This window comes from Protopterus annectens, chromosome 7.part0 (genome assembly GCF_019279795.1).
Source record: "Protopterus annectens isolate FY-2018-M chromosome 7.part0, PAN1.0, whole genome shotgun sequence".
Lineage (NCBI taxonomy): Eukaryota > Metazoa > Chordata > Ceratodontiformes > Protopteridae > Protopterus > Protopterus annectens.
In genome coordinates, this window is record NC_056739.1 from 1,036,891,933 (window position 1) to 1,036,917,325 (window position 25,393).

The window sequence follows — 25,393 nt, forward strand, 5'->3', positions numbered from 1 at the left end:
GTGTGCAGCACTGCCCCTATCTGAGTTTGATATACATTTTACCTCTCTGATTTAGTCAACTTCTGTCATGTTACACACCACTGCCCTAACTTGATACATTGTGACCAAGTCACAGAGGAGTGGGCTGTGCTTGATCCCTTTGTGGCCAGGTATTTTTTCACTCAGGTGCCTTTTGAAAGTTGGAGAACATTACGTGTGATCCTCAAAACATTAAAAATTGTGTGATTAGGGGGATATATATACTAAATCTCAAACTGTGGTATTTCTGGAGTACTCACCCTTCTCTGAAGTTCATAGTTAATATCTGAGAGCATAGCCTCCCACATTGGTGAGGTGCATAATTTGAAGGCCTAATGGCACATTTCTCACATTTAATGAATCTTTGAAGTGTTATGACTTGCGATTTCACACTTAAATTAGGGAGTCACCATACTCAGCCTGGCACATCGCAGAATTGACCTGGCAATGACAGCTTCATGTGGATTGGAAAACTGTTCCAGAGAAGGGATAATCTCTGATACATGTACCTTTCCCTTCGACTTGGCCCATTTATGTTGTAGATGAGGTTTAGGTACTTAGATTCGGTAATTTTCTTTGTTTTGCAGCTGAAATGTTTTGTAGATCAGGTGTAGATTACCAGAGTGTGTGTGTGTGTGTGTGTGTGTGTGTGTGTGTGTGTGTGTGTGTGTGTGTGTGTGTGTGTGTGTGTGTGTGTGTGTTGCTTTGTGATAGCAGAGAGAAGGTAGGTCTCATTTGACCAGATTTTAACTCATATTTTTGGCTAATTCCTCATAAAATTTGTGGTTTTCTAGCAATTTACGGAGGATTGAAGTCACTAAATAATGACATATGAGTTTCAGACTTCATATTCTTCAGGAAATGCATGCTAACACAAATCATGTTATTCTAGCAACTTCCTAAGTTAAAAATAGCAATATTTAAAATCTATCCCTATTTTTGGCTTATGCCCCCACCCCCAGTATTTTAGGTTTTGTCCTGATTTTCTGTGCCAAGAGGTTGAGAAGTATGTAGGTATGGTATGTAATGCCCTAGTTGGGGGGGGGGGGGGGGCAGTGTTTTTTTACAGAAGACAAGAGCCTGAATCCTCTACACCATCAGAATGCTGATGGAATTGTGGGTTTGCGTTTCAGTACATTTTCAGGAAATTGAGTTTCAGTGCATTTTCATGGAATTATAAGTTTCAGTGCCTTTTCATGGAATTCTGAGTTTCAAGGGAAGAGAAGTTTACTGTTACTCGTGTTAGGTCTGTTTTCTGTCTTGTTTAGCAAATGGCAGTCATTGTTTGTGCTGTAGAATTTGAAAGCAGTGTTAGTAGCATCATTGCCTGTGGTGCAGAAGTCTGTGGATTCTACTCCCACACCATTTAAATGGAGTGCTGGTATTGCAGTACTCTTTCGACTGCTAATTATCTTGTGCATTTTAAGGGGGCATAGGGGTTCTGCACTACTGTGGCCTCCTTTGTATGTAGTAACTATGAACGTGTCTGTCAGTCATTCCCTATTGCAATATTTCCAGGTTAGCACTTTTTTTAATATTACATAGGCAATTAATTCTTCAAGGGCAACAGACACTGAATTTGTAGATGAAATACTGAAATGTAAAGCGTTTGCTAGTAGCAACCTTTTCATTAGTTACTGATCTCTTTAATGTGGAATTATTTGGATGACTTTTACTTCTGCAGAGATTGTACTTATTGACTGATATTGGTGGATTGGAATGACAGATGTCCAAATGGCCCTTTATGGTTGAAATTTTCTGAAATGGGTAGTTTTGTTATTATTGGTTCATACATTTTCTTTCATTGCTTACTGGAAGAATATTCAAAACTACAAATTTAAAATACGTTCTAACAAGTGGTGCTGTATTATACCTGAAATATAAATTAGTACAATCAGGAAGGTGAATCAAAGAACACATACATATATGCATGGTCCTAAAAATGTGTGCAGGGAGCCTATGGTTTGCAAAAGGTCCAAAGGTAAACTTAAATCTCCACTGGCCAGATGCATTTTCTTTCAATGTGGGTTTTATACCGTTTCAATGAATGTGAGTTTCAAGGACAGAGAAGTTCACTGCTCGTGCTGTCTGTTTTCATTGTCAGACTGAATTGTTTGTTTAGCAAATGGCTATTAATGTTTGTGCTATTTTATTTCAATATGTGTAATCATTATAGAAGTAAATAAGGTTTGAACAGTGTTTATGGTAACTGGAGAAAAATAGCCAAGTAGTGGAACACTGGAATAGCTGGGGAGGGGGCTGCTGCGGGGGGGGGGGGTGCCACAGGTGGGGCTGCTCTGGGGGGCCCCGATTTATTACCCTGATTAGGGCACCATTTGTTCTTGATCCAGCTCTGCCCCTAACATTTGAAGTTCCTGTTCAAAGTCTGTAATGTCACATCGTCTGCCTACAACAGGTTTGTGAAGCTGTCCCTGCTGACCTGTATACTAATGAAAATAATGTTTCTGAATTTTATGAATTTTTATATTGAATTGAATGTAAAAGGGAGTTTAGTTTTTCTTTTTTTTTTTTTTCTTTGCTTTACTTTTTTGTAAGTGTAGATGTGGGGTTTCATTTATTCTCAGAAAGCCAATTGTTTTGATTTTGTGCATATGTTTTGTGTGTGCAGTGTGTAAAGTTCACTATTTATAGTGACAACCTTAAATATGAGTGGGTTAAGTTATTTTTATTTGAAATGGTGACAGAGGGTAGAGAAAAAAATAACTGCTGATGACATGGATAGAATGTATATACAATGATGATGATGATGAGCTTTATAATGGTAATAAAATAAGTGCACTTTCAGCTTTTGTAGGAGGGCTCCCACCCATAAATAAATAAATAAAAACACCCCACCTATTCAGGGGTAAATTGATTGATCTGCTATCCCTGTATCAGACAATCCCATCCATAAAAAACAGCGCTGTTCATATACTGTTGTACCAAAAAACGAGAGTCTGAAACTGCAAACTACACACAGCATTCTTATAAAAGTAAATAAAATAATAAGGAAAATGGATAATTAGAAAGTGCATGTGTGTGTGTGTGTATAGATTATTTGACTTCTGTATACATTTATATGATATCTGTTATATCTATGTATGAGGTAAAGAAGCAATTGTATATTTGTTGTATAATATCTTGTTTAATTCTTTCCCAATATTCTAACCACTGTATGCTGTATCATTTGTAAAACTCTGGTTTTACTCTTTTTATATCTTCCATGTTCTTTGTACAAAATAGCTATGTTTATATCATTTTTTATTATTTTTATTCATTTTTATAATTTTTTTACTATGTAGCTGGAGCTTTTCTCCCCGTGCCGCTGCTGAAAACAGTCACCTTGTGTCTAGTCAGACTAACCCGATAAACAAATGGAAAATAAATAAATAAATAAATAAGGCATGCACTCCCCACCCACACACACACACACACACACACACACACACACACACACACATATACATACATACACACATGCACACACACATTTAGCTATACATAAATGCATATGTCCAGAATGTGAGTCTCTGATTCAGGAACAGCTGTGTAGATTCTCTCCTGGCTGTGGAACAGAGGATCAAATCTTTGTCCTTGCACAAATACTTAAAGAGCTGTGGGAGTTCAGTTGCATGATGTACATGTTTATGTGCATGTGCAAAAAACATATGTCTTGTAGGGGTACATAGTTCCTGGTCCATTACTGTACGCCATTAAGTCCCTGCATTTCAAGAGAGAGAGAGTTGTGCCCTCATTCTTGGTGGCCGTCAGTGCTTCATGCATTATACAGCTGATATTGGTGGTGGTAGAGTAAGAGGTGAGTCATAGGATGGGACTTTGCATTTACCAGTTAGTCTTTGCCTCCAGTATGGCCATGACCTTTAGATAGCAGAAAAGCATGAGATCAGGGATCCAGTCTGTGCATCTTAGGCTTCTTCACAGGGTTGCTGGAGTAACTCTGCATGAGAAAGTGAGAAGTCCGCCCATTAACAAGTATCTCAGAATATAGTCACTGCTACTCCACATTAACATTATTGATTTGAGGTGGATTAGGCAACTGATAAGAATGTTTCTGAATTAATCCTATAGGAGGTGTACCAGGTGGCCCTGTTTAGATGATTCCATAGTGCACACACAAAGCTCAATGCCAAAGTGTATTGTCATCCCCTTTGGTAAAAACTCTGTACCCATGAACTGCCACATAACTGGTAGTCTACTTAATGCCGAAAATGTGATAAGAGACCTTGGGACACAGGTGGACAGTAGTCTCTCCTTTGATAATCACATCGCCTCAGTGGTCAGGAAATCCTTCTACGTGGCTCATCTCATCACAAAAGGATTCTCATCCAGAAAAAAAGAGGTCATTGTTCCCCTCTACTCATCACTCATTAGACCCATTATAGAGTACAACACCCCTTTTGGTATGTACCTCACAAGACATCTACAACAACTGGAAAGACCACATAAATACCTCACAAAGAGGATTACTGGCGTCAAACAGATGCCCTACGCAGACCGTCTCAAAAACTACAGTTTTACTCCATCGCATATCGCCTACTCAGGGGCGATTTCTGCTTAACATACACAGCTATGTCAAACCCAGAGCTGTTGGACATGCTCCACTTAAGGAAATCCCAATCCCTCCGAGCTACATGCTCTAGGGACCTAAACCTTGTCACCACAATAAACAGAACATGCTGGAAGGATAGATTCCTGTCCCACAGACTTCCCATACTCTGGAACAGACTACCTATCTATGTCAAACAGAGCTCCTCATTAGCACTCTTCAAGACAAATCTTGATGATTGGATGGGAAATTCACCCCAGGGATCACTTCTGTGGCTCTGCTCGACAGGGGCACAGGAAAATAATTTTCTTGGGTGGCGAAAGACAGGGTACATTTTTTTGGCTAGGCTTATATAGGCCCTAGGGCCAATAGCCTAGTACCTACCTATGAACACAGGGCCTGTGAAAAGATTATATCACCCAGCTTAAATGAGAACATCTGAGGATCCCACAGGATGTGCTCGAAGTATAAAGTCTGTTCTTCCCTTCTCAGCTTGACACTACAGTGAACAACATCTTGGCAAGTGGTTTAGAGAAGTGTAGATGGATATATATATATGCAGTACGTGTGTCTGCATGCTGTGCAATATTGACACTGTACAGCAGTAAGAAACTGGTGTTTTGGCCTAACATATTCACTAAGAAATGTGGATCCCATAGTCTTACCTCTTGTTCTTTTGCACATACCAAAATACCAGCTCATGAAAATGGTAGGAAGCAGGTACTTTCTTTTCATTCTTTCAGCCATCCTGATCTACCAAATGTTACATGATATCAAAAGTAATTGAAAATAAGTTTTTTATCTTTTGTTTGAGAATTGCTTAGCTGCATTTAAGTGGCAACCTCTGCTTTTTTGGTAATTTGACAAAAACTTAGAAACTTTGAAGTTTGAAAGCTAGGAGAAAAGAAAGTAATAAAGATCTGGAAGGTTTTGGTTAACAGTATTTTAAAAGGAGGGGAAGTACCAACATTCTGGAAAAAGCTGTGGTGGCTAAAATACCTAAAGAAGGTAAAGACACATTGGCTCCAGCTTCATATATGCTCGTTTCAAATTTAAACCATGATTATAAAGTGCTTAGGTCTATAATTGCTAAAAGAATAACAAAGGTGATAATAAAATTGATAGATATGGATCAGTGTGGCTTTGTGGAGAGGAGGCAAACATTTGAGAACATTAACAGAACACTGATAATCCAAAGGGAAGCAGAATGCAAGAAAATAGAGTTGCTGTTGGTAGGTCTTGATGCAGAGAAAGCATTCAGTAGAGTAGGCTGGGCTTTTATGAGTAGGTCAATGGAAGTGTTTGCACTTCCTTATACAATAGTAAGGTTAATTAGGAGGATATATGAGGGATTATTGGGAAAAATCAATGTGGGAGGGTTCTTCTGTGATAAGTTGTCAAGGGACAGAGGAACCAGACAGGGGTGGCCTCTTTTCCCATGGTTATTTGTGTTATATTTAGAACAATTTGCAAAGAAAATAAGGGAATCGGAAATTCAGGGATATAATTGGCATGGTATTCAAGAACAGTTGGCTTTATTCACAAATTATATAATTTTTAATTAAGATAAAACAAAGGCTATAGCTGTAAACTATCTGTACCCACGCTTGAATTGGTTCAGCAATACCCATATTTATGGGGACTTGATAAAATGAAGTATTTTGGAGTATGGGTTAAAATAGATGCTCTTATGGCAGCTAAGAATACATGGGAAGAGATTAAACAAAAATATAATATAAAAAATGAGAAACCTGAAAGCTCTTGTCTATAAATATAAACAGCAAGAGACAAGCAGTAAAAATGTTTTTAGTTCCTTTAGTTTTATGCACAAGTCAAACTTATTTTTTATCAACCACAGGAGAAGTTTTAGATAGTGATTAATAAAAAGTTGAAGGATTTTTTTCTAGGAGGGGAAAATGGCAAGATTCAAGTGGAATAAGTTGATCTTTCCGATAGAAGTAGGAGGTTTAGGATTTCCTTATTTGAAGGAATAGTTTAGAACTACATGGTTATGGCTCTTACGTGTAACATAAGCAGAAAGCTACAATTCAAAGTGGAAAGAGATGATGATGAAGCAAGGAGGGAATTCAAGAAGTAAAGAAAGAGTGGAATTTTGTATGCAGATCCCTAAGGAGAATAACAGCAGTCATACAGAATACTATATGTGTATATGTGTGTGTGTGTATATATATATATATATATATATATATATATATATATATATATATATATATATATATATATATATATATACATATACATATACGTATATGGGAACCATACAGATCCCCGAATGCATGCCATTCAAGTAGGTGGAACTTCGCTAATGCATACTTTGTAATAGGTTAATATAGCTGCATAAGGATAAAAGAATTCAGCAGCTTAACTAAAACATAATATTATTATTTTTAATAGTAGTACAGAATCCACAGGAATCACCACACGAAATGAACTGGATAAACGTAATGTCTTCTTTATTGAAATAAAAACACAAGCGCTTTCACGTAGCTATACTACGCTTCTTCAGGTGTGTTAAAACTATAAAAGCAAGGTACTTATATATAAATCATTTTGGCGCGCAAACCAAGGAATTAAACAATAATGAGACAATTACTAACTCATTTACATTTCCTCCATCTGATTTTTAAAGGGACAGTGTTAACAAACAAAATGAAGAATAGTTGCTGTTACCAAACAACGTCAAATAAATCAACTGACCATGTCCTTCTGTTGCTGAATAAGCAAACAATATTATGATGTACTGAACAACTATCACAAAACTCTCTTTGATACAGTAAAAACATCACATATAAAACAATATCTAACCACGTTCCGATTCAAGTATGAACCGTGCACATAGTCTCCGAACTGTCAAGATTCACGAGTGGTCTCATCTAAACAGCATAAACAACTTTACATAAAAACGATACATAAAACCATCCTGTGACCAAATATAGCCCAAGATATATAAAAAATCTAATAAAAAAGAGAGAATATTGCAGCTGCTTAGGTCAACATGCTTACCTCGACCATATATAAACATAGGGTATTGATGAATCATATGAATTTAGGCCTGTTCATACAAACAATTCCCTTGTTAACAAAACGTCTTAAGTATCTATGGATATCATAACCTCATTCTTTGCACTACTGCTCGAATGCCTAAAAAACCCGACTGTGGCGTCAGAGTAAAGGCATTGATGAATAGAATGAAAAACGGAAGCCGTTTGTCAAAAGATACTCTGCCATCACGGTCATACACCCGTGGAACAGACTGTTCCAAAGAACCAGTAAGCCCATCTGAGACTTAGGAGATCACTTGCCTAAGAATATCACTACCAGAACATTACAAAAATCGTTACAAAAAATCCATTAATATCGGCTTCAAGACGAAAGCCGAACCAAAATGGTAAAAATAAAAAATGTCAAAGCATTCATATACTGTGTATGTGAACCTGAAAGAGTTTTCCACAATGTTAATAAAACAGCCCAATTTGAATATTCTCTATGGAGGTCATTTAAAGTGAAAATATGTTAAAGAGGATTAAAAAGATTATTATTTTTAACTTAATTTAAGGGACACATAGTCACTTAACATGTGCATTTTCCATTCTGTTCTTCTTCTGATCTGATTGTAAATATGATATGTGGCAAAAATGCATTTTAAAATGATACCCCTTAATTGAAGGACTAGTAGGGAAAAACTACTTGCCTTTTATTTTCACATTTATAGGTTGGCAATTACAAGGTATGCCTGCAGTTAGCAATAGGAAACTGAAGGAACACTTATTTATTTATTCTTTTAATCAAGGTTTAGTGCAAATAGTTTTCACCAGAAATTAAAGGAATGTAGGGGAGAAAACTGAAACAGTTTAATGATTTTGGATGGAGTGCAGTCTGGATATCTTGATCTCAAAACTAGAATGAGAATGTATTTTAACGTGATGGTGCCACCCAGCAGGATGCAGTGTTTTTGGCAGTGGTAGTCTTACTTACAGATCCTATGAAAACAGCAGCAATGCATTCAGTTTGCCTGAGAGTACAACTACTTTCCACTGTCCTCTGTGGTTCGTTACTGAGTAAATTGTAATGAATGACATGATTCACAAGGTCATACAAATACTTTCATAGATTCATAGGTAAGCATTAGGCTAGCTGCCCTTGTGGGCCATTGCAAGCATAGCCGATCTCCCTTTTTGTGCTCAAATTAACTTGTCTCATGGTTAGAGGCTGGTCTTACCCATCCTGTGGTTGATAAATATATAATACCCTTAATGAGAATAACTGGGATCATACCATGGATAATTTGAGGGAACGCATGCAGAAGATAAAGCATTTAGGAGTTGCATCTGTCCATTAGTATACAGGGGCAGTACTAGGGTAAATTTTCTGTTTCCCATCCATAGATCCAAGTTGTGCTTGAATATGGGCAGGGATGTTCCAGATCAGCGGTATCCTCTTCAAGATATAGCTGTCCCCCAAAACCATTCAGTTGATGTTGCAAAAGAGTTTTAGATCTCTAGATTGATCATTTCTGGTGCCATTGGACTTGCTGCTGTACAGTAAACCCATCAGTATTGGGTCTCAGGATGCCTTGAATGCCAGACATAGGTCACCTCTTAGCAGTCTGTGGGATACCAGGTATATTGTCAGGGCTTTGAGTCAGTCCATGTAGAACATGTTGTTTCGGCATTGCATCCTTTTAGTAAAGTATCATTTATTTATTTGCATTTCAGTAGGTGAGCTGCAGATTGGTCCTTTTAATGGTTAGCTAAATTTTAAACACTCCTGCAGTTGAAGATCCCATTCCAGAGTTATTCACTCCCTGTGCCACTTAAAACTCTGTCACAGTTAATATTCATTGTTGTTGTTGCCCTAATGTAGCTGTCTGATCATACTGTCTACATTTTGCATGTTGCAATTTGGCATCATCTTACACACCCCAGCAGGCATAGTCTGAGCCTGAATGTCATGCTGTCAACTGGGGCTGTAGTACTATTAATTCATTTACACTCTGGCTGATTAATGAGAGTCAAAGTTTCATTTGTCTTGTAGTTTACACTATCCACACGCAATACTTAGCGCATAGCATGAACTGCACTCCAGATGCAGTCCTGCTCGACACAGTAAGGCTGAGGCCTGTCACTCGCAGGAAGCCCTAATTTGCATGCCTATAGTTTTCACAATGGGAGAGTAACTTGGGTGCATTAAAACAGATTTTTCCTAATACGTACCCACAGCTAACAAAAATATTTACTCATGCAAACCAGGTAATACATCATTATACATGACAGTAAATCAGCAGCGAGCCTCAGGAACTGGTTCATAAAGTTATTAAGGGATTCCATAATGTATAGATTGGATCCAGAGTCTATTCTGTATTAATAAACATTTGTATTCCACAGTGATTTGCAACTTTGTTTAATTTTGAGGAGCTATGTTTTTTCTTATCTCAAAAATTATTTTTTTATAGGTTTGCAACTTGACTTGTTGGCCGCTGTTCAGAGATTGTGTAGCCTATGCAATCAGTGTAGCAGCTGTGATTGCAATTATATCTGACAACACAGTTCACTGGTAAGTAAACAGTGTTGGTATTCACACTGTTTTGGTGAGTCAGTGTGCGTTTTAGTTGGTGTTGACATTGGTTTGGTGAACCTTAAGGATGTGCTTTAATGTATTGGCAATAGGTACCATGGCTTGTGCTGTTGAATTCTTGTACACCTCAGGAACATAAGAAGACACTGGCCATGTGGCTTTCTGTCTTAGCTTATTGTCTGTGTTTGTATTGAGGAATAACTCACAAGAAGAGATATGGGTTTTCAGCTGATAAAGGTGACCACAAAGTGTGTAATAATAATGATGCCCACCATGGATACCCAAAAGTATGCCAGTATATATCGTTAGCAGCATTATTTTTAAAAAAAAGAGTGTTTTTTAATGTTTGTTTTAAACCATCATATATTAGAGCTTAATGTTTTTGTCAGTTCTGATGAATATCTCTGGAAATGATTTATATGACTTTGGCCTTGCAAGTGTGGATGCCTGCACACTGGCCAAACTTGTCCAGTTATAGTTTACACTGCCACCACTGGCATCCAACCAAGTAAAAAAAAAAAAAAAACAACTACAGATGTTTAGCTGTGCCAGACCAAACAACTATACAATAATTCATACACACAAGACAAGATGTAATCTATAATAACAACTGGTAGATGTTGAAGGTTTTACAGTTAGCAAAATTTTCTGAATGGCATAAACCACCTGTTGCTGTTATTCCTCACAAGCATTAGCTAAAGTTTCATTGAAATTTAACATTTGTGGGTTATTTTGTCAAGGTTCATTTTTGTAAATACCAAAATATTTGGACTGTCTAGGTCCCGTAAATCTCCTTTTTAAAGTACTCCTAAAAAATAAATGTCAACAGCTGAAAGGCACAGTTTAAACAAACCTTCACTAGCTTAGTGACATGAAAAAAAAACAGTGACTAGAACTCTCCAGTTTCTATAGCTATAGTGATGTATATTTCAACGTGACTGTGGAAATTGTTTGAATTAATTAATTGACATGTTTATTTTGTGTTTCTCAATATAAACTAGGTAGTACTGTGTAATAAAAGTCACCGTGTCAGCAATTGGTAAATTATATGTAACCCACACAAAAAATGGATGCACAAATAGGTGTAAGATATTGCTGAACATATTAAATAAGATTGTATGCGTATTTTTCTGTGCTACAGTTAGCAGACAAGGTAATTCTGCTGATTTTAAACATTACTCAGTTATGTCATTGAGTGAAGTATACAAAATCAATTTCTTCTGATATAGCAAGGAACATTTTTTAAGATGATGGCCAGTGCAATGTACATAAAATAAATTAGTTACAGAGACATGATGGCAAGAGAACTTAAAAAAAGAGCTGAAATATGACAATTCCATTTGTCTAGCAATGCAGATAGCACACGACAAGGAATTTAGGTACTCTGTTATGAAAAGGAGAGTAGGGGTTTAATAGGTGCTTCACTATTATCTCATTGTGTATAGTTTTGTTATGCCGTATGTAAACTAGGCCTACTTTATTGTACGTCATGCTTTGGTGCTTTTAGTTGAGAGTGTGTACCATCTTATCTCTTACAATAGTAACTGAGTATTGCAATAACTTTATGTTAATAAATTGTGATATATAATTTCATCTGAAAGTATCAAATATTCACTCATACTTATTTCAACAGCAGGCAGAAGAATTCAGCAGTGAAAAAGAAAGCAAACCAGTTTGCCATTAAGCTTAGAAAGTAATAACAATAGTTTAATAAACATTAATTTTCTATATATAACTCAATTCTAAACTAATATACTTTAATTTTATTTACCCATTTTACAGTTTTCTAGAATGATGGCCAGTTTTATAGGTTTTCTGAACTCAAGAAAGCTTTACACCTTTAAGCTTCTGAGAGACACAAAATGGGATTTTTTAATACAGTGGTATCAGTTGAATGTTACTGAGAAATAAGGGATAGAATGTAGCATTTTAACTTTAAAATGTCCCTCAGAGGATAACTGTCAGCTAACGAATAATGTTAGTAGGTTATCACTGTGTTTGACACAATCTCAACTCAGAGGTAATGGGTAATGTTGGTTGTTAACCGCTGCTTCCTTAACGTTGTTCATGAGCCAATGGAAAAGGTCCGTAACAGTTATGGTGCTATTCTTTTTATGAAAAGTGCTTAAATGTACGATGAATGTGCAGAAATAATCCTTGTTTTGGTCTGTCTCTGCATAAGACATCTTAGACCAAGTCTGGAGCAGAGATTGAAGTAGGAAGTGGGATTACCGTATCTCTTTACACAGTTACATGGATATAAAAGTTCTTTATTTACAAAACTGAATACCATTAAGAAGAGAGAGAATATTTCTGAAATACTACAGCAGAAATCAGGTAAGCAGTTCTGAAAATACTGTACCTATTCAGTGTGATTAAAAGTATATACAAACATTACAAGCTGAAGGAGGGACTAAAGCTGAAGACAAGAAAACAATGTTGGCTATAACTAAAGAGAAGGATCTTTCCATGTTGGCAATAACTAAAGAGAAGGATCTTTCCATGTGCTTACTTTGTACACTATATTACATACTTCCAGAGATAGTCATGAAAAAAGAATCACAGAAATGAAATTTATTTTAGCAATTTTAAACCAAGTGACTGAAATGAACAATTTTGCAGTTTAAAAACAAGTGACGTGCAGCTCTGTGATGCAGACAAATCAAACTGTGACTGCGACAGTTAGCAGCATGGGCACTGAAGGGGTTGGGCTTGGAGGATGGGTGGGAGCTGCTTTTAGGAGGCTGTGGCTCACCACTTTGCTGACATTTAGTGGGAGCAGTAGTTGGTACACCTGTGGAAATTATCCTGCTGAGCACATGCTGTTGTGATGTGCACTGTCGTCAAGCATGCAGCACTATGTGGAGATCAGGGTAGCTGCTAGGGGGATCACTCCATAGGAAAGGGTAAGCTGCTCTGCCAGGACCTGAGGGGTGGCCTACTCCCTATTGCCCGGCTCTCACAATAAGGGGAATGGGAGGGCCAAAGAGACTCCCCAACAGGAACAAGTGGGCTGTAGATCTAGCCCAAGGATGCCTGACTTTCACCCTTTAATGATGAACGAGTTGACTATGTAAAGATATAGCAGCCATCAGGCAGGTGCCATAGGGATAGGGGATGGGAAAAGGGGAGAATGAAAAATAAAAAAATATATACTAATTTTTTAAAAACGAAAATATTAAATACACAAAATAAAAACATCTCTGAAAGAAAGATTGAAAACTATATCCAACCAATCCTGAACCAGTTAACTTTAAAGTAAAAGTCACAATGTGCTAAAAACTGTGGCCTGTTTTTAACAAATATTCCTCCACATGGCCAGACTATAGGAAGAACAAATGTGCATTTGCCATGGGGAGTCTGAGTCAGGAGTGGTAATCATTTAATCGACTGCAATCTTGTGGCTGCTTAACTGACAGTGTGAAGAACTGTAGCAAGCAGCTATTGCAGTTGTTTGTCACAGTTTAACAAAAGATGTTTGTAAAAGTGTTGCAAAGTGCTACTAGATCTTTGCAGAGTTTAATCATGGCAAGGATGCAGAAGGGCAGTAGTAGTAATACTGCAGTCTTACTTGTGTGGGCTGACTTGTAACAGTCAAACCAATAGTGCTTGAAAGGCAAACTACTCAGCACTTCTCATTCAGTGTAACTTAATTGTAGTATTAAATATGCAATATTCAGTGCCATAGTTAAAAACATTTATTGCAAGAAAAATAATTCAGATGAACAAGAAGTGCAAAAAAGCAGATTTTTTTTGCTCCGCTAACCAACTTTTTCTCACATCTTTAATTAACCTTTAATTCTCACCTCTAAACTAAAACAATAATCAAAAAGTCACACAAATAACAATTCTGTTAAAAAAACAAAAAAGAAAAATCGACCAAAACTAGACTGGCCTCTGTGTGATACCTTAAACCTCTTGTATTAGAAGCAATATGGGATATATGCAAATTACCCCTTAAGGACATCAGGTGCTTCAGCTAAACAGCAATTCTGAATGTCCATGACTTTTTTTTTTAAGTCTGTTTTTAGACAATAAAGCCAAACCTCACTAACTGTAGGCATGCATGTTTCTGTCTTCTTATAACATCATCAGCATAGCATAAATAGAATGTTTGTCTGACATTTGGAAACACACTGTTGTCGTACCTGATATCCATAAAAATTAGGGTGACTGCAAAATATCCCAACTAACAAACTAAAACAATAAGTAAAAAGTCACACAGAGAAAACAAGTGGTTAAAAAACCAAAAAGAAAACTCTAGCAAAGCTAGACATTCCACTGCGTGATGACTTAAACCTCTTATATTAGAAGCGACATGGGATATATGCAAATTACCCCTAAAGGGCATTAGGTGCTTTAGCTAAATGGCAAGTCTTAATGTCCATGACTTTTTCTTTTAAGTCTGTTTCTGGACAATTTCAGGCCAATAAAGCCAACATTCCACTTATGCTGTGCTGATGATGCCATAAGAAGGCAGAAACATGCATGTCCACAGCTAGTGGGGTTTGGTTTTATTGGCCTGAAGTTGTCCAGAAATAGACTTAAAAGAAAAAGTCATAGACATTCAGAATTGCCATTTAGCTGAAGCACCTGATGTCCATAAGTGGTAATTTGCATATGTCCCATGTCAGTTCTAATACAAGAGGTTTAAGGTATCACACACTGGAAAGTCTAACTTTGCTAGATTTTTCTTTTTGGCTTTAATTCTTACCTCTAGGGAATTGTGATCCAGCCTGTTGGTAGACTGGATGGTTTGACACACTAATACCTTGTAGCTGTGGAATATCACACAACCAACAGAATACATATATTCATAGGCACCTGAAACCTTTCTGAAAAATCAGGACATAAGCCAAACAAATGCAAATATCCTGTGAGTAGTAAGTACTATTAAAATATTGTAACGGCAAAGTGTTCAGAAAAAAAACTTTCTTACTATGACAGAAGTCTGTTAATTTGGATTTCATAGTCTTTACATCAGTACTGTAATATATTATAATGCAGACAAATCCAGAATAGAAGTTTTATATAAATTTTCACAAACTTTTAATATCTTGGGAAGTGTACAATCTAGTCATATAGTGTCAGCTACACTTATGTTCCAGAGATTTAAGCTTTTACCCAGTGGAAAGAACATTTTTTTTGAGTGCTTGTTTATAGACATAAAATATAAAGGCAGCAAACAAAACAGCAAAGATAGCAGTAATTCAATAACACGCGGACTAAGCGATAAAGTCCAGGATTTATTATCAGTTGTGAGTGCTTTCACCCTTCGGCTTCTTCAGACATATGTAATGAAAAAATTCAGCCATTTAAATACTCTAAAAAGACATTTCATTGGCAAAACAAATCAATACGTCATTCAATTAAAAACATATTTAAAGGCATATATCTGTTTCATTAAAAATAAATACTTTCTAATACACTGACATAAAAATCTTATAAAATACATAGACATACAATGTTTTATTTAAATAAAAAAATATATATAAAAATATATTTATAATATATTTATAAACTATTGCATGTAGAAGAATACACTATTAAACTATTAAATAATAATAAATCTTGGACTTTATCGCTTAGTCCGCGTGTTATTGAATTACTGCTATCTTTGCTGTTTTGTTTGCTGCCTTTATATTTTATGTCTGTGGGCTATTGTGCTTGATTCCTGTAGATGATTAGGCTATTATTGTGGATTACAACCAAGAAAAAGTGAGTGCAAACCACGAAAAAACAGCAAAACAATCCAAGACCGTCAGTGAAGACAATAATTCGATAAATAAAAGCAAATCCTTTATTCGATAAAAGATAGCAAAATCCAAAGGTCAACAGATTCGGAACAGCAGTATCAGACAAGCGCTTTCGCTTGGGTAATTCCAAGCTTTATCAAGTCAAAAACAGTTTCATTCAAAAAAACTAGTGCTTAAATACATATCCTGTTTAGTCACATGTTTGATTGAAACGTGATCACACTACAAAAACTTGTTTTGAACATGTCATAAAAATATATGTCTACAAATCATTTAAATGTGCATAAAAGGTTAAAAGCTGCACTCCATATAAAATAATACTAAACTTATAGACCATGTTTGTGACATAGTAAGAGAGTGTACGTGGATCCTCCAAATATAAGAAAAGGTAGGCAGTTAAAGGATTAAAAATATGTAAAAATCAAATAAATGTTAAATTCAAAAAGACTAAATGAAATAAAAATGTGTGAGTTACACATTTGCAGTCATGAAAAATGATGTTGCACTACACCTAGAAGGCACTCCATCAATTATTTGTGAGGAATGTATGAAATGGGGTAGAAAGTAACAGTGATGTAACAAAGCATAATACAGCCTGGTCCTACTAAGCTTCAGCACTGAAGCTGATCTGGCAGCTTCGGCTGGACGCAGGCAGGCCCCCGGGATTGAATGGCACACTCAGCATAGGTTCAGTGCTGAAGCTTAGAAGGGCCAGGTTGTAGGATGTTTTGTTACATTACTGTCACTTTTTACTTTTCACTCCATTTCACACATTTCTCACTAATATTTTATGGGATGCCATTTAGGTATAGGCTCAGTGCTGAAGCTTAGTAGGACCAGGCTGTATTATGCTTTGTTACATCACTGTTACTTTCTACCCCATTTCATACATTCCTCACAAATAATTGATGGAGTGCCTTCTAGGTGTAGTGCAACATCATTTTTCATGACTGCAAATGTGTAACTCACACATTTTTATTTCATTTAGTCTTTTTGAATTTAACATTTATTTGATTTTTACATATTTTTAATCCTTTAACTGCCTACCTTTTCTTATATTTGGAGGATCCACGTACACTCTCTTACTATGTCACAAACATGGTCTATAAGTTTAGTATTATTTTATATGGAGTGCAGCTTTTAACCTTTTATGCACATTTAAATGATTTGTAGACATATATTTTTTATGACATGTTCAAAACAAGTTTTTGTAGTGTGATCACGTTTCAATCAAACATGTGACTAAACAGGATATGTATTTAAGCACTAGTTTTTTTGAATGAAACTGTTTTTGACTTGATAAAGCTTGGAATTACCCAAGCGAAAGCGCTTGTCTGATACTGCTGTTCCGAATCTGTTGACCTTTGGATTTTGCTATCTTTTATCGAATAAAGGATTTGCTTTTATTTATCGAATTATTGTCTTCACTGACGGTCTTGGATTGTTTTGCTATTATTGTGGATTATTCAGTTACTTGTATCCACAGGTGTCTTTACCTTCTGGTGTGGAACTTATTTACTGCTTGTTTATAGAAGTTGTTGTTGTTGTGTCTTTTGGCTTTTCCCGGTTAGGGGTCGCTACAGCGGAACTCCGGTCCGCTAATGATTGGTAGTTAATTTTTACGTGCCGAGTTACCAGCCCTGACGCACAACCTTCAATGAAGGTACACCCATTCACGCATGTCTCCACGCAGAAGATGCTCTAGCTGAGAATCGAACCAGACAGTGTCTTACTGTAAGGCGACAACGCTACCGCAGCACCTGTTTATAGAAGTGTTAACAGAAATATGAAAAATTATGTCAGTTTGTATAATTAACAAGTATAAATAACACTCAGTATTTCTTAAGATGCACATCTTACAGTGCCAGTATCAATGAAAATTTTATCCATCTTGTGAGATATCACCTAATGTTATGTTTTATTGGAAATGTTAATATATGTGTAGAAATATTACGTTTTCATAATCATTTGTAAACCCCTCAAAACATCTCCAGTGTGGTACATTATACATGGACATAGGCAATATATTTTTCTTTCTTTTCTTCCACTGTGACTTTCCATACAGTATCGCTACATAATGTGTGGCTCCCTCAGATATGAACATATGAATATAAAATGAAAATATGAGTAACAAAATAAGTTATAACTGTGTCCAATGCACTGCATCCTAAATTATCAGTCGTAGTGTCACTTTGTTTCTTACAACTTGACTTTCGTATGCTTCCCAATTGGCAAGTCACTTAGTTAAGAACTTCATCTTGAAAAATATATTATGAAATCTTAAGGTGTTATGATTATTGTAAGGAAGTACACAAAAATGTCAAAAGTCAAAGTCAAAGTAAACTTTATTGTCAGTCGGAATCACACAAGTGCAAAAATTGAATGAAATTCTGTATATCCAGACTCAAGTGTGCAGATCTCACATAGACTTACTATGACAAGACATTAATACATATATAACTACTTACTATTATACCGTAATGTTCTAGATAGATAATACTAATATTGCACATAAATTAAACTCATGTTAACGTTTATTATACAGCAATCTCTTTGCTTGCTTGAGTATTGCACAGTATTGAGGTAAGACACTGCATTAAAGACTTACATTGAGTATTGCCCTGAATGAGACATTCATAAGTAATGCACTGCGACTGCATTGCAGGCTAGCAATAGGTATTGCTCTATAATAAGACATTTCTCTGGCCTTACTACTACATGCGATGACCAGTGAATTGGCTCAACCTATTGAGTATTGCACTAATATTGGATTGATACAGGCAGTCAACAACTTATTGCACAATTTGAGTCTGTCTTCCTCATTGAACTGATGGCCCAGATGGTCAGCATGGAGTGTGACTGTTGCCAAAGGTCAGCAGTCTGATGGCCTGTGGGAAAAATCTGCGTACCTATCATCTGGCAGGTGTGTCCGTAGCATTAGATGCATAACTATGGGATTCAGAAACAGTCTGTGAGCAGGGTGGGTGTAGTCCCTAATTATTCATTTGGCCCTGCCTAAACATTGGACATGTGCAGGTCATGGATGCCCATGAACGTATTAATAGGTATAAATGGATATCTTAGTAGAACATTTTTATTGCTAACTGATGTACTGAATTAAAACAGAATTAGGTGAAAATTCTGAAAGCACCAGGCATAAAGAGGTTAGAAGTCACTAGAATTAGAATGGCTAAGCCTTGACTAACCAACAAAACACATACCATGACATATATGCTGGAATTAGCAATAACTCATGTTCAGGACTTACAATTAGCATGATTTTATCAAACAAAGGCAGACATAGGAAATCCTGTATTATCCACACTTGAACACTGGTTATTGTTTTTAAATAGTGGCATTATTTAAGAAAGAAAATTATTGCCTTTTTAAAAGTATCATTATATGAAAATACTTTAATACCCCCATCTCTTCTGTCCTCTCCTGTTTAGTGGATATTTTACGATGTGCTGTACAACTGTACAGCATGTACATGCTCATGCTTGCACATTGTATTGGTAAAATACATTTTCTGCTACCTCCCCCCCGTAAGGAGTCAGGGGTATGCATACATCCAGCTGATTATGTTGAGACATTTGTTTACTCCTGAATTGCTGAATAGATAATTTTAAATGTCCATGACTTTAGGCATCACAGTGGTTTTTATTTATTTATTTTTTTTTTGGGTGGGGGCAATTTGTTTTTTTCCTGCTTGGTTTCAGTTTCTCCACTCATTGACATGGGAGTTCCTGTGGTTAAGGCAGGATTTACACTGGATTAACTGACTGCTTCATCCAATCAGCAAGCATATTTTTGTATAACAATTGAGTATGGTTATGCAATTTTTAACAGTGGTGGTTCTGGAAGGATGAAAGGTTGGACTTAAAACTTTGTTTGAATTAAAGAGTAAATTAAGTTCTTAATTAAAAGTTGTAGTTGCTCATGTTCAAGTGTCTTTAGTTCTTTAAATTTTTACCTGCGGATGTATTTTGTTGACCATTGCAGTGATGAAGTGAAGTAGGTATCTTTGTACATTTTTATGCTAACTGTGCTCATATCCCTACATCCTGAGTAGTTTTATAGGACCTGTGGTATCTAGTTTCTGGCATATTTCATAGGAGTAGTGCCTATCCTTCATGTCATATGTGATATCTGAACTCATATGCGGCTCATAGCTGAGAATATTTCCTTAAGTTAAGTTTTCTTTGTAGAGCTAGCCATACAAACCTGATTATAAAGTAAGTACAGAAATTAACAACATCCTCAAGGCAGGGATTTTAGGAGTCCCAACTGACCTCCAGTAGGAGGCTGGCAAGAATGATGCTGTCATATTTTGCAGTGTCAGGTACCCAATCTTTTCTGTGGATTTTAGGGAGCTGGCATGATTCTGGCAATGAATTTTCGCAGGCAGTCACTTGCAAGCAAGCATGATGCCCAGTTCTGGGATATTTTTGGCAGTTTGCTGACAACCGAGTAAGAGATTTTAACAACATCAGTCCTGCAGTTACTTGTAGTGGGGGTGACAAGATAGTGGTAGCTAAAAGATTTAAATCATTGGAAAAATAATGAAGATGCAGAAGACAGGGGTAAGAAAGGGAGAATGCTTCTTTCAAAACTCTGCCATAAATTTTTAATGTGATATTATAGAACTCCAGCTGCAGGAAGAGGTCAGTCAAACAAAGCTGTGTCCTCCTTTGTGATAGTGCTAAAGAATAACATCATCTTTCCATAAGAGATTTATCCTTTTTTGTATAGTACTTGAGCAGCCTTTTATATGAAAAAAGGTTTTCCCTGAGTAGAGTATTGTCAAAAGAAAACTGACAAATTAATTGATTTAACCTAATCTCTGCAGTGATCTTGGGCATGGATGAGGGGCAAGTATGCAGAGAAATTATACCCTTAAATCACAAACTTAGGTGGGTAACAAACATCTGTAATGTGGAAGTTCACCTAGCAGAGGTAACTGCCACTAGAAGCACTGTCTTGCAAGAGACAAACATTACTTTTTCTGAATAGTGGGATCAAACAGAGGCAGAAATGTCCTTTTCCTGAATAAAATGTACTGCATAGAAAGGCCTTAAACACTTGGTACAGAGGGAGAAATGTGCTTCTGCATTTTATGCACCTCCCAGCACTCAGACTTGTGAGAGATGCAGTTATATATCCAGACTGGAAGATATGCACTCTCCAGCCAAGACAGGAATAGCTGGTCAAGAGGAGTAGGTCAACACCTGCACCACACCATATGGAACACATAGCTCTCCAGAAAACCCACAATCACAGCTCTCACATAAAATCACAAACCGCACACCCACCTTCACGGAGGCTCTCAATAGAAATCTACCCAAACAGCAGAGACCTCCAAATCAGAAGCACACTCAACCACCACAACACAGCACAAATCACAAGACACATAGCTCACCTAGACAGTGTACTCCTCAACCTACGTCCTAAGGCAAAATAGCTTGCCCAATACACTAATCATAGGTGAGGCACACTGATGTCCCAGTCACTTAGTTGAATAAGGATAAGGTAACAGTCAACTGTCTGGCGGGTGTCAGGATCCGACACATAACACACGCACTCAGGTCACTCCACAACAAGTACAAGTATGACTCTGTCATTGCCCATGTGGGTGTGAATGACATGAGATGCACCTCCCTGGACTACATGAAAAGAGACATGGAGGAGCTCTCAGATTGTCTAGCCCAGGCAAGTATGACCCTAGCCCTCAGCAGCATCCTACCATTGCCCAGAATGATACTGCAGTACAAGCAGAAAATGATTGACTTCAACAATTGGCTAAGTTTCTGGTGTCATTCTAAAGGGTCCAGTATCTGTCTGCTTGGGATAACATGACTGACAGACCTTGATGCTTTGTCAGAGATTACCTGTATCTGTCACCCCTAGGTTTCTGGATACTGGCTAAGGCTCTTGCCACCCCTATAGTGCCTTTTTTAGGCAGTGTTCCAAAGACCAAATTACCACTGTAGCAGCTATAAATAAATGCAATCTGAGGGTCATACTCCTCAACACCAGAAGTCTAAATCTCAAGATGCACTCGCTTGAAGCACTCCTCAAAATGGAGAACATCGACATTTGTGCTGTAACGGAGAGCTGGTTCAAAGTAGCAGAAAGCACCCCTGCACTACCAGGCTATAACTCATTCCAAACCTTTCAGCCCCAGAAAATGGACTGAAGCTCCAAAGGTGGTGGTGTCTCCATATTCATAAAGGATATGCACACCTCCAGACTAGTAGCCCAGCATAACACATCAGAGATACTTTAGGTACAGCTAACAGTGGTAAGATGGCGACTCAGGTCGTAGCCTGCTATAGGTCCCCAACCATGTGCCAAGACTCTCACTCCATGTTGCTAAGCACCCTGGAAACCATTAGGGTCCAACCCAACACTCCTATACTGGGTGACTTCAACTACCCCTCCATCAACTGGGAAATCTACTCATGCACCAATACCCTTGCCCAACATTTTCTGGAATTCATTAATTCCAGTGCACTGGACCAGCTCATTCTTACCCCCACTAGAGAAAGCAACATCCTTGACCTGGTTATTACTAACATGGGCAACTGTTGCTCAACACCGATAGTCAATTCCTCCCTGGTTAGATCTGACCACAAACTAATTACCATGGAAATCCACATCTCACCCACACCACCAGCAAAGGTAACCACCATGAAAAACTTAGAATCCAAAATATGCCCAGCAGCGACAGGACCCAGATCTTGCAAACACAGTAGAATTAGTTGGTAAAACAAAGACTTTATTTCACGTAGGAACAAGTAAAACAGTGAGTAAAACAAGTGCTTTTGCTCGGTCAGTACCGAGCTTCTTCAGAATAGTATTTTTTGGATAAAATAAAGAATGTTACATGTGATAAAGAATATTACTGGATAGTTATAGATGTAAAAAGTCTCTATACAAGTAGTATCCATGAGTTAGGTATGGAAGCTGTTAGATTTTTTCTAGGTGATAGCCCTGTTAGCAGTTATGTGATGGAATTATTATATTTTTGTTTGACGAATATTTTTTTGAGTTAAGCTCATTTACAATCAAGTACAAGGCACTGCCCTGGTTGCATCTTTTGCACCCATGTATCCTAACTTGTTCATGGGCCTTTTTGAAGTTGAGTTTTTGTATAGATTGAATTTTTTTAATAGTTATATTATATTGTAGATATATAGACATTTGTTTTTTTATGTAAGGGGGTATTGAAATAGCTCCCCAGTTTTTAAATGATTTAGATGCAAATCGTTTTCAGATAAAAATTGATGGCTTACAAATAGGAAAAACAGTTAACTATGTAGATGCCACTTTGACTATTAGGAACAATAATATAGTAACTAACACACAGAAAGAGAATTGGAGATTTATAATATTTTGGATAGTAGTATTTGCCATCCACCACATACTTTGAAGGCACTACCTTATAATGAATTATTGAGAGTTGCAGGCTATGTAATGATAAAATGGGTCTAGAAAAGGAAATAATAAAAACATGTAAACTTCAAGCAAAGGGGGTATGATGAAAATGTTATTTTTTGATGCCCTTCATAAAATAATAGATACCAGTTTACTTTATAATAGGCCTTTAGTAAATAAGATAAATAATAGAGAATTTAATACTGTGCAGGAGTGTAGAAAAGTTTATTTTGTTACTGTATATAATATTCTAAGTGATAAAATTATTGATGTCATTAGATATTATTGGCCCTATTTAATTAATATGGAAGGGGTAAAAAATCTTTGTAGAACTATAAATATCTCTTTTAAGAGAAGTAGGAATATTAAAGACATGGTGGTACACAATGGATTTGTTTCACCTGGTGAAAAATTAAACCTACAGGTTGGTGAATGTGGCACCTTCCCTTGTAGAAGGTATTTGGTTTGCCCCAACATTACCAAATGTTTTGAAAAAATAAATGGTCTAAAATTCTGTTCCACTTCTGCTTTTTCATGTATAACTAAATCAGTGGTATATGCTCTGTCTTGCCCCTGTAATTTGTTCTATATAGGGGAGACAAATAATATTCAAGCTACGGCTGCAAGAACATATTAGAGACAAAAAAATTAATAATGCTATGAGCCCTGTAGCTTTACATTTTTTTACTTGTCATAGTAGTGACTTTTCACTGTTGAAAGCTTGTATTTTGGAACTTATTTCAGAAACAGATGAAGTGTTAATGAAAAAGAAATTGTATAAAGAAACTTTATATATTTTAAAATTTAATACACTATCTCCAGCAGGTGTAAATAGTGAATGTAACTGGAGAGTGTTTCTTTAAAATTTCTATATGACTATTCTAATTGATGGTTGATTAAGTAGATGATTGTTTAATTAATTGTATTTATGTGAATATATGTATGTGTATGTATATATATATATATATATATATATATATATATGTATATATGTATATATATATATATATATATATATATATATATATATATATATATATATATATATATGTGTGTGTGTGTGTGTGTATGGTGTGGTATATTTTGTAACTCCAGGAAGGCTGTGCTGAGACGCCAGAGTGTTATTCAGTGTGAATAAACTATTTAATACAAGATTATTGGCATCTTTATCGCTGGCTTTGTAGTCTGAAGTGCTTTAACACTTGCTTGGTGTTTTTTTATATAATTGTTATGGCTAGGCTTGTATAGGCCCTAGGGCCGATAGTCTAGTACCAACCTATGAACCTATGAACCTATTGTCCATGGCCAAGAATACAGCTTCCATTGGACCCGACAATATCCCTGATTGTGTTCTACATGAACGACAAAGTGAACTGGCACCACACCTGTATGCCCTATTCAGTCACAGCCTCACCTCAGGCTTTGTTCCTACAGAATGGTGCACTGCTACAGTCATCCCTGTCCATAAAGGGGGAGCGACTACAGACCCCGGGAATTATCACCCCATTAGCCTGACAAGTCTGATATGTAAGGCTATGGAGCGCATCATCATGGACCTAATTAACAAGGATATAGGTAATCTCCAAACTCTGGATCCCACGCACTTTGGTTTTGTGAAGGGTAGATCATGCCTGCTCAACCTGGTTGACTTCTTTGAGTCAGTCACCAAAGCTGTGGATGAGGACAAGGCAGTTCATACAGCCTACATCGATCTGGCCAATGCCTTTGATAGCATTCCCCACTCAGGAATTATTGATAGACTCACCAAACTAGGCATTAACCCCTATGGGTTGGTTGCACATTGGCTCACAGATAGAACCCACAGTGTAAAAGTAGCAGACTCCAAGTCAGACTGCCAACCAATCACAAGTGGAGTCCCACAGGGATCGGTCCTGGGTCCTCTCCTGTGTGGCATCTACTTCTTAGAAGTCCAGGTCAACACTAAGGGACTCTGGCTGACCTTGTTAAGCCATTATTAACTCCTCAAGTGATGTAGACGTCCTACAGAAAGGCCTCACTG

At 36.9% G+C, this 25,393-nt stretch overlaps 1 protein-coding gene across 1 annotated transcript in view; it reads left to right on the top strand.

Annotated features, from left to right (window-relative positions):
• Positions 1 to 25,393, top strand: part of SLC24A5 (solute carrier family 24 member 5) — a 327,312-nt gene that overhangs the window by 94,077 nt on the left and 207,842 nt on the right. Inside the window, exon 5 of the mRNA XM_044077581.1 lies at positions 10,059 to 10,159. Coding sequence (XP_043933516.1) covers positions 10,059 to 10,159 — 101 coding nt within the window. The remainder of the gene's footprint in view (positions 1 to 10,058; positions 10,160 to 25,393) is intronic.